This window comes from Amphiura filiformis, chromosome 6 (assembly GCF_039555335.1).
Source record: "Amphiura filiformis chromosome 6, Afil_fr2py, whole genome shotgun sequence".
Classification (NCBI taxonomy): domain Eukaryota; kingdom Metazoa; phylum Echinodermata; class Ophiuroidea; order Amphilepidida; family Amphiuridae; genus Amphiura; species Amphiura filiformis.
Window position 1 is genome coordinate 25,309,452 of NC_092633.1, and position 13,321 is coordinate 25,322,772.

General features: G+C 37.4%; 1 protein-coding gene and 1 long non-coding RNA gene across 2 annotated transcripts in view; both read right to left on the reverse strand.

Moving 5' to 3' along the window:
• Window positions 1-13,321, reverse strand: part of LOC140154433 (uncharacterized) — a 79,271-nt gene that overhangs the window by 8,171 nt on the left and 57,779 nt on the right. The window contains 5 exon segments of the mRNA XM_072176999.1: window positions 762-876; window positions 7,708-7,794; window positions 9,308-9,416; window positions 11,257-11,342; window positions 12,442-12,528. Of these exon segments, the coding sequence (XP_072033100.1) occupies window positions 762-876; window positions 7,708-7,794; window positions 9,308-9,416; window positions 11,257-11,342; window positions 12,442-12,528 (484 nt within the window).
• On the reverse strand, window positions 1,701-5,211 carry LOC140155182 (uncharacterized). The gene is made up of 3 exons (XR_011859354.1): window positions 4,842-5,211; window positions 4,299-4,355; window positions 1,701-3,061 (listed from the first exon to the last, which is right to left on the reverse strand). It is a non-coding gene; the product is annotated as an uncharacterized lncRNA (long non-coding RNA).

A 13,321-nucleotide genomic window follows, 5' to 3' on the forward strand; every position in this document is an offset into this window, starting at 1 on the left:
CATCAAATCCTGGATTAGCTCTACAAGTTATAATAATGTAAAAGGAGGTATGCACTCAAGAGAATTCATTCAAGTGGGTTCAGGTACTCTCTATATTCCTATGGTTAAAAAGTTAAATCTATTAGATGGCAATGAGGGATAAATACAATCTTAGATTAAATATTCTCAATCTAATAGATTAAAATTGAACTAATCTAAATTAGATTACCATTTTTGTAAGGTTGACTTTTATATCTTAGCATAGATTAATCTAGGATTAAAATAGACACTAATCCAAAACTAATCCAAATTAAGATTGAAAATTCAATCTAACATGGATTTGGATTTCAATCTATTATTAAGAAATTGTAATTTAGATTACCTCAATTTTAATCCATTAGATTAAGAATTGTTGTTAATCTAAGCTTGAATTTGTCCCTCAACGCAATCAAATATATCAGGACATATTTGAACCACTAAGCAAAATTGAACTAATGTTACTGCAGCTATTCACTGATCGCACGGCCATCTCAAAACGAGGTTCTATCCGCAAAGTATGCGCTGTTTGTGCATACGCCTGTAAAACACACACTTAATTTACAGCAAACACGTTGCAAAAGCCTTCTGGCGCGACGCAAGAAAAATGTGAGAAACAAAAATGCACATGCGTTTGCAGGGAGAACCTCATTTTGGAAGCACGATGGCGGATCTGTGCAAAGGGCGAATAGCAGCAGTTGATCATTAGTTTTTAAAGAACTTATTTGGCTGTGTAATATGCTTACCATCTGTAGCTTTGGCTGTACCACTTGATATTAGGTCAATGCCTAATGTTTCTTTGGCATGTTCCAGCTCTGATTTGGTACTCACTAGTGCTTCCCGCACACTGGTAGCGCAAACCTGCAAAGAAATGGACCAAAGTGGCATTGAACTCACTCTCAATCTTACTCATCTTGACAAAACATAAAAAAACTATAATGGGGCCATCGTTATACCACAGGCTCGAAAATGAGACTCACATATGCAGCACATCCCTGTATGATATTTTTTCTGAGAACCCACATGCAGCTCTTAAAAGGTAAAAAACTGCATATACAAAAAACAAATGTATTTGAAAAAATGTTTAGATCCATCCATCCATCCTTCCATCCATAGGGTATATTGCTGATCCATTAATTATCCTTTTCTGGTGCATTGTGGGATAGAAAAGGGAGCAAATTAGCGATCGATTTGCCCCCTTTTCTATCCCACAATGCACCAGAAAAGGATAATCAATGGATCAGCAATATACCCTATCAAGTGTTTAATAAGGCGTGTTCACATTTTGAGTTACACCTGGCGTAAACTTACGCTAACATTGATAAAAATTCCACAAATATTTTCGCTAGTCCTACTGCATGTCCACACCTAGCCTACTCCTAGCACTACGCCGAGCAGTTCCACCAAGCATTTACTTCTGGTCGGCGTAAACATCGGCTACCACTTCCGGTGTTTCTGTGACCTTTTTCAACAACGCAATATGTTATTTCTTAGTTCCAACCATCAAAAGGTCAAACTTGCAACTTACGCCTGGCGGAGGTTACACCCAGCTCCCTACTCCTGACTTTTGTCAGGAGTAAATCGTCGGACGTACGCCTGGCGGAACTTACGCTGACCATCGTTCACACTGCCACTACTCCTGGCAGCGCCTACCGCTACTCCTAGCAACTTGCGCCGACCAACCCTGACCGAAATTTGACACAATTTTGACATATGTCAAAATTATGTCAAACAAAAACGATAAGAATTGGGACATTTATTTGACACAAATTTGACATAAATTTGACATATGTCAAATTTGTATATAAAAATTTGACATATTTTTGACATAGTTCTATGTCAAAAGTGTGTCAAATCACATTTGTGTCAAAATCATGTCAAATATTATTTTGTGTCAAAATTATGTCAAACAGGATCATATTTGACATACTTTTGATATGTCAAATATGTGTCAAAATATATTTGATACATATTTGACATAGTACTTGGTTATGTTAAAATTGTATCAAATCGTGATCATATTTGACACACTGATGTGAATGCAGTGGTGGAGCTGCCGTCGAGGTGAGCCAGCACAGGGAATCCTTTTCTACCCTGTTGCCCAGGTGCATGCACAGCTTCCAGTCAGTGCCAAGTTATTGGAAATCCCACTTGAGGGCAAAAAAATGCCACCAAATATTCAGATTTGTGCAAAATTGTGTCAAACAGGATCATATTTGACATACCCCTGGTACTTTTGATATGTCAAATTTGTGTCAAAATAAATTTGATACATATTTGACATGTAGTTCTTGGTTATGTCAAAAGTATGCCAGAATGTGATCACATGGCTGCACCACAAAGGTGAGGGGCACGGAGGGCTTAATTTTCCATTAAGCTTAAGTTTTGCCCAATGAAAACCAAAAATCACTGAAAATATTGATGAAAACATATTAATGACAGAATTGGATGCTTTACGCCCAATATTTATTGATATACTATTTACCCGACTACCTCTCAACCAATATTTTTAAACTTGTAGCTTGACCTGTAAAATATTTTGCGAGTAATTTAATACCAAATTCAAATTCAAATACGGTATGCAAAAACAAACACATGTGACCTTAATACAGATTATTTCACATAAAGTTGTTGTGACCTTAATACAGATTATTTCACATAAAGTTGTTGATCGGTCGGAAAGAGCAATCTGACTTTTTTTGGGGCCAAATAGTGAGAAAAATAGTCTTAAGTTTGCCACTCATGTATTCTAAACAATAATTAGTACGACACATAATTAGTGCGAAGTTTTGACGGATCCATTTGAAATCATGAATCAGAAAACTGGTCTTTAAAGTTAAGTTTTCTGTGCATGATCCAGATCTGCATGATCTTTAACAGTCCGAGTCAAAATTAGCAAGGTTCTTTTTTCACATTCTTCTTTGCGTAAAATCTGAATTCTGAACTCCTCATTTTGCATAACTGATATGTACAGCATTTTCTTCTTGATGAGTCGCCATTGATGAGTTGCTATTCCTGCCTCATTCGGATCCCTTTTCAATAGCATCTGAAAGCAAATTGAACATAAAGTTACAAATTAAATAAGCTTACACATTTGGTAGTTTTCTGAAACAACTGAAAAAAATATTTGGTGTCATCAACAAGAAATTCAGGATCATCAAGAGTATATGGTTGGGCAGGTATTTCCACATTACTTTTTTAGAAATTAGAATCCATCAGGGAAGAATCCATTACCTGGGATTTTTTCTCCCAGATTGACCCAAAATACATTTTCAAGCTCTCAAGCATGCCTAGTTCTCAAGTACCGTAACTATTTCTATTAAAGGTATGATAGGCAAACCTTAGTTAACACATTTGCTATACTCATGCAGCCAAATTGGTCCAAAAATACAATACAAATTTTACATACAGCACGGGTATACATAGAAAATTAAAAGAAAAGATTTTTCAAGGCAACCTGCATAAATATATACGGTGCGTACGTTACCGTACCGTAATACTTCAATGAATAACAATGCAATAAATGTACTTATCTTACCATTGCTAATTAATATTTATCAGTCCATATGAAACAAGTTTGGTAAATTAGATAGTGTCATTCAGTTTACGCTTTCTCAGATTAGGTGTCCATTTTCTATCTTGCTCCATCACTTGCAAGACATTTTGATATAAATGAATTATAGGGGGGCAAAGATTTTTGGCAGGCCAAAAGGGGGGCAAGCATTTTTGGCAGGTCGAAAGGGGGGGCAAGCAATTTTGGCACAGATATTTTGGGCACCGTTTCTATATTACGCCCTAAAAGGCGTAGGAAAACATTAAGAACACGTTCAAATATGCAAAATTTCCAGCTCGCTGCGTTCGCATTATATGTTAAGACAATTTAAGGTTTTAAATTCATGGTCCCAAAAATCTTGTATGTGTATAAAGGGGGGGCAAAAGATTTTTGGCACGTCAAAGGGGGGCAAAGGTTTTTGGCACGTCGAAAGGGGGGGTAAAGGTTTTTAGCACGGCCAAAGGGGGGGCAAGCGATTTTGGCAGACCATTTTGAGAATTCACCCCGGTACACATAATTATTGCACCACCCTAACCTGAGAAAGCGTAAACTGAATGATACTACCTAATTTACCAAACTTGTATCATATATGGACTGATAAATAAAAAGCAATGGTAAAAGTACATTTATTACATTGTTATTCATAAGGCAGCCACAGTGATGTGCAGTATAACGTAATGAAAACTAAATAGCTGCCTGATTTATTTGTCATTAAGTTAAAAACACCTACCATGCACAAACTTCAAGCTTGTAGTGCGCGATGGACCCATTTTCCATGCAGAAATGGCTGTAAATAGAGAAACATGCACATGGCAGCTATTATTATAACGTCAAATATGTCTGAAAATAGCTGCCTTTGTGATTAGTTCGAATGGATTTGCATTTTATTGAGTATTGTCTGAGATTTGAAGTACTATAAAACTTTCACTAAAGGCAGCTATTAATGTGTGTGTATAACTGTATACATAATACAATAGCTGCCAGCCGGACTTTAGCTGCCGGTTGCCTCTGTCCGAACTTTAAGCTCACGTGGACCCCCTTCCCGACCTCCGATTGAATTTAAATTTGGAGGGGATGAGTTTCTAGTTAAATGGTACAGTTTGACACTAGGAGCAAAAAATATGGTTGAAATGAGGGGCACTTGATGCACCCTAACTGGTACAGACTACAGTGATACATGTAGTGATGTACTGTAGTCATGTGTACTATAAGTAGAAGTATAGGTAAGCTTAAAATACATTTTTAATTTTCAAAATGTTGACTGTATACTTACCATGTGCTTTATCCAGTACATACAGCATCCGATGATGCAGTTTAGTCTTAAATTGATTGGTACTCAGTAGCAGCATGAACAGCCAAAACTAAAATCTTACTCCATTGTCCCACCATGCTGCATGCATTCATGATTCACGTCACACTGCAGTGCAGTCATAAGATTCGTTTACTATATAATAGCTCGAGCCTGTCCACCGAATCACACATTGTATATAATGTTCATGACTAGATGATATTGATGCATTCCTCCGTTGGCATGACAGACTGGCTTTAAGCTTTTAAAACGAAAATTGAACCGTTAAAATTCAAATCCACCACCACAAGCTGCCATTTTCTTTTTCTTCTTCTGAATGGAAGTTCCTCCTTTATGTAGGAGCACCAAACAAGAAATTCCCTTGGTTTAATGGTTAGCTGCATTAGCCCAGTGCATTAATGCCCTGTTAGTAATAGGGGCTGTCATTTTTTTCCCGAATGGGGTGGGGTCGTGAAAATACTGGGGGGTCATAATGTTTATGCCAAAATGGGAGGGGGTCATAATTTATTTACACCAAAAATAGGAGTTATAATTAAAATATTTATCATGAAGAGCGCAAAATTTTGTCCATGTTCCGCTCCCTTTCCTGACACTTACTAGGCCTATAAATGTTTTTGCACGCTTCACCCCTTAGTTCAAACAATGGATTGAGTCTGCGTGGGCAGAAGGGGGGTCATATAAATTTTCACCACGAGATTGTAAAAATTCTGATAGCACATCACTCAGCAAGACGGCTCTTAGGAATGATCCGTTTTTCATCTCGAGCTTATAGCTATAAACTAGTAATGCCATCCTTAAAAATTATGCAAATCATAATGAGTAGGCCTACTAGGCCAGCTCTTCCGATGATGCCTCAAAGCAACTTAATTCATGAGACTTCCTGGAGCTGGTCCTACACGGTCCCTGCCTGACGGGGAACTTTATAAGTGAAGGTATGTGCCTACTGGCATCACGAGTAGGGGCCTATCGGTACAAAATATTGGGGGCAGGGGTCATTGGGTATAGATATCAAATAAGGGGTTATTGGCTAGAAAATGTTGAAAAATTGAGCAAAATTCTATTTCATTGTTCAAAATTTTCCAAATTTCAATACAAATTTGCTGAAATAAGAGAATTTGAAAGTTGCTGCATTATTTTGTGGCATTTTGGTGATACCATTCTAGAAAAAGGGGTCATTGGGTAGTCAAAAGAGGGGTCATCGGGTATGACTTTTTCAAAAAAGGGGTCATCGGGTATAGTAGACTTCAAAGAGGGGCCAATTGACAGGCACATAATACTGTCACTTCTAAAGTTGAGTGCCCCCGGCCTGGACACACCAGAAGCATACTGACCGGGGACAGGAGGAAGGGGAACAAGTTTGCTCCATCTGGCTCAAATACTGGGACAAAATTGCAATGACCAAAAATCGTAATTACTTTGATCTGGCTGCCTCAAAATGGAGCAAAATCCTATTTCTTGTTCAAAATTTTCCAAATTTCAATGCAAATTTGCTGAAATAAGAGAATTTGAAAGTTGCTGCATTATGTTGTGGCATTTTAGTGATACCATTCTAGAAAAAGGGGGTCATTGGGTAGTCGCAACTAAAAAAGGGGTCATTGGGTAGCCGCACCTAAAAAGAGGGGTATGACATTTTGCAAAAAGGAGTCATCGGGTATAGTCAACTTCAAAAGAGGGAACTATTGACAGGCACATACTATCACTTCTAAAGTTGAGTGCCCCGGCCTGGACACACCAGAAGCATTGGGCACACACTGGGTCACATAATTTAATTTATACAAAAAAACATAAGAGTCCCACGTTACATCGCATGGTAAAAGTGAAAAGAACGATGTTTTAATATAAAATAATTCACTGACGCTTTTGTACGAAACGTCAGTGAATTATTTTATATTAAAACATTGTTGAACAACACCTTTTTGTTCAGTTTCTTTTCATTATACAAAGCCTTATATCATGTCAGATCTTGATCTGATGTCTTGATATGTAGTTTCAATAAACCATGATAAACAGTAAATATTCTATGCGGTCATTAAATTCATATTCTCTACTGATCATGATGTTTGATTCTAAAAATTCAATGATGCTAAAAAAAGATAAAACAATGTTTCATTTTACAATGTACATGCATTTGGTCAGTAAAATGTATAAGTTGGATTTGACACAATTTTGACACAATGAAATTGTCAACAAAATGGCTAAGTAAAATTTGACACAAATTTGATACAATGAAATTATCATGAAAATGACTAAGTAAAATTTGACACCAATTTGACATACAAAAATTTTTTCTGAGTTGGATTTGACATAATTTTGACACACTGAAATTATCAGGAAAATGACTAAGTAAATTTTGACACAAATTTGACATACAAAAAAATTTTAAAGTCAAATTTGACACAGATTTGACACAATTTTGACACAAATTTGACCCTCATACTTTTCATTTGAGAATCTAAGTTAAATTTGACATAGTTTTGACATACTTCAATTTTTTTTTTTTTTATTTGATACAATCAAATATATGTCAAAATCTATTTGATATAGTTTTGATATATCAAATTTGTATCAACATGCCATTTAACATATTTTTGATATACTTTTGATATATATTTGACATAAAAATTTCTGCGTGGGAAGTTCCGCCAGGCGTATGTCCGACAATGTGAACACAACTATAGATGGGGCTAGCATTTTATTGAGAAACCACAATAATGTTAACATCCTCTACTATTGTAATCTTGCATGCTGACCCTTCAAAGTCACCCTACTGTACACCTAAATGTTATATACACACTATTCACATTATATATTTTTGTTCTCATTCCCATACCTTTCTTTTCTGTAGTTCTCTCAATTCTTTGGTGTGGTCCGCCCATATCTTGTTACACTCGATATATCCAGCTTGCATCTCAGACATCTAATAGATAAATTACACAGTTAATTATGGTTATCAACTCTCCCGCATTCATCGTAAGACTCACACTTTGAGGCATTTTTTCACACTCTCACGCCAAGGTATTTAAATCTCATGCAACCGCCAACATTTTGTCCCTACCTACCCCCAACTTTTTGAGTTTTCTGTCACTTCAAATATATAAGTATCATCATTGCCGTAGCAAGCGGGCGGCCTGGGCTGCCATGGCCTCCCCACTTTCTGAGAAATATGTTATGTTTTTCTTTATATCTTTATTTCAATTTGGGAATATATTTATTATTTGGCCGCCCCACATTTGTGATGGCCGCCCCACATTTTTCAAGCTTGCTACGGCCCTGAGTATCATTCTTATTATTAGAACAAATTAAAACTGTTCAATTTTGAAACACTTTTCAATTTCTTTTATTTTAAGCACTCAAATGACTTCTCAACTGATGCAGAGGTTTAGTGAACTTTTTCTGTCTCCCTAGCACAAATCTTTTGATACATACCATCCTATATTTAGTTCAGGATACATTAAATTAAAGAAAACCTTATATACTGTAGAAGTTAACCAATCATGGCAGCATAGCTCCATCTGATAAGCTATATAAAGAAATTTCAATTGGTTTTGCTTGGACTGGTTTTCATCACATTAAAGCACAGGGACTTCCATGGACTGTTATCTGATTAAAATCAGCTGTATTGCATGACCATTTGCATGCAATTTAGGCTTTGAGATACTATTTCAAGATCTTACCACTTTGTTACATATTATTCAATTCAATTTAGTTCGGTTAGACTGAATATTATCTTTATCACCACTCCCAACCAATTTGCTACTTAAATACCGTACTCTCTATTCATTAACAATACAGGCCACATTGTGTGCAGCTCAGATATACCATTCTTTAGACAATAAAATCCTTGGCTACTTTATGGTACATTAAGATCACATTTAGACAAAATATAGCACAGTATACTTGAAATTGATGCCAAAAATATGACAAATTATCCTATTTTGGGGCACATGTCTGTTACTCGGGTCCCAGAGTGGAAAGTTTCTGTGTAAACCCTGCAAAGTAGTAGGCTGCCACCCAGGGTTGCCATAGCTTACTATTTCTTTTATTAATCTCCTGTACGTGTTATTCTTTAGATTATCAATACAAGCCAATAACCGCATTTATCAGATCTTAACAGTCATTGATATTTTATCTTCATACTTACTTGAATCCTATTTTTCCTTTTTTGCACTCTCACTCCCCAAAAGCGTGATTCACTTATAAAACCACTCAAAACAAAAGAGTGAAAAGTGTTTTTTAACTTTAAAACCACTCTAAAAAGAGTAAAAACCAGTCTAAAAGAGTGAATTTCAACTGGTTCAAGGAGTTTAATTTTTTGGGTTTTTTTTAGTGGTTTTTTAAGTGAATCACTCTTTTGGGGAGTGAGGTTTTCACTCTTTTACATTTAGAGAGTAAAAATACTAGAAAAGCATGATAAATTGTGCAATCCTTACCTGAACTGACGGTGGTCTTCTGACTTCATTGTGCATGAGTGATACCTCTTCTATCACATATAATGCTTTTTGGATATATTCTGCCACCTCATTTCTTGCTAGACGAGCTCTGGTAATGAGTAAATATGACACTGGTCAGTTTTTAATTCATATTTATAGCAGTAATTAAGGATTTTTACATTCACATTTTCCTTTGAGCCCTACTGATACCTAATATAGTCCCATGAGCATGGGATTAGGGCATTACGAGCAAGAAAAAAAACTCCTGAATATCAGATTTTCACAAAGATGACTATACGAAGGATGTGCCACAAATGTGGATTTCTTTTCAGGGCCTCATGTATAGCAATGGCTCCCTTTTCTAATTTTGCCAAAAATCTGGGCCTAAAGTATAAAAAATTTTCAAATTTTCTTGAACAATTTGTATACTGAAATATGGGTCCACTTCCACATTCACAGAGGCACACCACTACTCAAAACAAACTTGAGTACCCCTTTACTGATATATTATCTCCTGCATAGGTCTCATTTTCATCGTTCCTGTTCAGGGTCACTTGCAGGGTCCCTGGCACTAGCATGGAAACCCACCTAAAGCCCGATCCTGACTCCACATCGCAGCGCGATGTGATGCTGCGATGCTATGAAAACTGTAATCTGAGCCAGGTTTTAACGAGCTCAGCAGTGAAAATTCTCATTGTCGCGAGTTGAACAATGTTCAAATTTTTCGCATTGCGCTGCGATATCGCAGCCGTGCACGCTTCTGATTGACTGCTGGAAAATCAAGGTTAGTAGAATTACCTTAAAAGGAGATGCAGACCCCACATGTTTTTAAAACATCGCAACATCGCACGAAGTGGAGTCAGGATCGGGCTTAAGACACAAGAATCGCCCAGAGGTTTACCTTAAGCAGTGGCGGCACCACAGCGGGCATGAGGGGAATGCCCCCAGTCTGAACTCTTGCTCCCTCAGTTGCCTCCCAGTAAAAACCCATGATTACAAAAATTTCAAATTGTTGCAGCTCATTTCGTGCAAAATTGGTTGATTTCTGAAATTCACTTCCCCCCCAAAAAAAGATTGTTCCAAGCTTAAGAGTGTTCCAACATTGACTGCATTTAGGATCTATGCTGTGAAAGACTTCCTCCACTACATCACAGTTCCAGGTTCTGTGACTACACACATAACTGTGCACACTGGTTTAAAGGATAACTCTATAATTAAACCACATCCTTATGAGGGCGGCATTAACAGTGCAGCTGTTGATAGATTACTTATGTAGACACCATACGCTCCAATTAATATTGATTATTTATCTATAATTAAGCTTCAGTATTACGCATAAAATATCACATTTGTCAGAATATCTGATAGAAGAGTGCTACCATGGTAACTCAGGGTCTGAAACGGACTAATTTGACATTGATTGTTTTTCATTTGTCCCAATTATACCTGCAAATATGTATCCTAGGAAGCAGTCTTCATGACACCCCACAGTTATGGCCCTGCTTTATGTCAGCTCATGTAGCTCTGAAATATGGGGGGGGGACTCAAGTTTGGTTTGGGTAGAGATGTGTCACTGAGAATATGGAAATGGACCCATCAATATACCAATATTTCAAGAAATGTCGACCCATCAATATACAGAGAGTATCAGTTTTTACAATTTTCCCAAATTTTGACAAATTTGGCTTCAGTGAAGCAAAATTTGGCTACTTCCCCAAAACAAATTAGAACTATTATGCCAAAATTGGCCAAGAAAAAGGGAGCGTTGATATACCAAAAGGTCGAAAATATGACCCATGTTTTTAGCACATCCCTGTATGGTCATTGAAATTTGAAATTGATGGAATTATATAGTAGAAAATCAAAGTTGTTGCATTGCATTAATTAAGAGGGGTATTTTAGAGGCATGTTTTTCCCACCTAATTTAGTGTGGTGATTAAGTGACTTACTGACATAATTGTGTGATGTAATTACTGCCTTCTTTCAGTTCTACTTTCTTCTTGGCTAAATCAACTTCTTGTTGGCACAGGTCCAGCTGAAATAAATTCCAATTAAAATGATTAATGCTGTGGTTTTCATTGTTCATTTGCCTGTGTAAACTGTTGTACTATGTTACCATAACTGCATGGCAAACTCAACCGCTTCTGTTTTTCTTCGTTCTTTATATTTAGAGTGGCTAAACTTGTACTGGCCACACCTACCACTCCGCTTGAATTGTCTCAAAAGTGCCCCTCCCACTACTTTCAAAATTGTTTTGCCGCCCTTGTTAGACATGAGTTGTTGGAAGTTTTAATTGAGCATAAGTGTCTATGATTATGTCTTTAACTAAGACACAGTGTTTCTATTTTTTATTTGCAACACACAACTACTGCCAAAAGCTAGCACTTGTTCAGTGCCTATCACTTCTCGGCCTCGAACCTCTGCGCTCTGCGCTTCAATTCTCAGCGCTGCAAGCCGCTGCATGCCTATCTCCCCACCGAGGAACTAGAACTAGTTCTACCAAAAGCTTGCCAATGGCTTTACAGCAACAACTCCCTCCATGGCCTACACAAAAGTGGTTGACATTTCAAGGCCATCATGTGAAAATGGGGTCTGTCCAACACCCGGGTTCCTTCTGACAGCCCAGCCTGCAAGAGTGGAGCAGAATACTCAACAGCTAACAACATCATCAGAATGCCCTCTTTTACTGAAGTTGATGCAGAAACAAGAGAATAGTTGCTCAAGAAACACCCCAAGATCTTACTATCTCCCAGTTTTAGGTTTCATACATCACCGTATTTCGTCAAATAGTCGCCCCCTCAAATAAACGCCCCACCACTATTTTCAACCAAGATGTTTCAAAAATGCTGATATTTCCATGCTATCTTGTGTAGTAAGCTTACCAAGTTTCCCACATGGTTCGATAATAGCGTCATTTTTTGGCGAAAATCTAGATTGGAAACCCGGAAGTGAACCAGAAGTCAGTGTTTCTAGTTCATAGTTCGTCATTTTAGGGTGAATTTTAAGTTTACCTAATGATTTTAACGGGAATTATCGTTCTAAAATTGACCTTGAATCAACGCCACCCCCTTGGGAAAATGTAACGCCACCGGCGTTTATTTGACGAAAGTCAAAGAATTATGTCTGCAACTTACCCGTATATATGCATGCCGTAAGTCATCCTCTAAATGTTGACATAGTACCTTCAGGAAATCTTTGTTACATCCAGCTATATCTGCATCCTAAAAACAAATCAAAGACACAAACATTGTAATAATGATTATATACCTCATCTAAAGATTCCCATCATCTGATTGGTTAAAAGCGCGGGCAAAAGTAACTATTCTCCAGGCATAGTTCTGCGTGTGCGTTGTTCCCAGCGTAAAATGATATTACACACACGTTAATGTTTTTCGCGCGCTATAATTACGCGGAAATCGCAGATTGTAATGATCTGTGCCGTTCGCATTGAAACTATTAATTTCTCTTCCCAAAATCGATGCTTTTAACCAAACAGATGACAAGAATCTTAAGATTTGGTATATAAAACAAATATTGACTGCTTTTTATTCGGGACATGGTTAAAATTATAGGCCCGCGGTGATCTCAAAACCATGACTATGTCCCTTGGCTACGCCTTGGGCCATAGTCATGGCTTTGAGATCACCTTGGGCTTATAATTTTAACCATGCCCCTCAAAGCAGTCAATATTTGTATACTATTTGTCTCATAAAAAAGACCAGAAAAGGAATACTCCACCATGTCTGCCTAATAGTGATGCCTATATTGATTTAATCAGTGGCATGTGCAAAGGAAGGACCAGGCTCACCCCACCCCCTTCACTTTGTCCTCCAGTCGAAGGATTTGCAGCCCAGTTGGGTGGGGGTTGATGTTTTTAGACTTTTTTCAACATTTTCTGCCTTTTCAGACTCTATTTCAACCAAAGTTGGCTAAGTTTCACCTCCTAAGACAAAGAGATAGCCGGTAAATAGGTGGTAACCTACTCCCTATTCCAGAATAATACAGCACTAATTT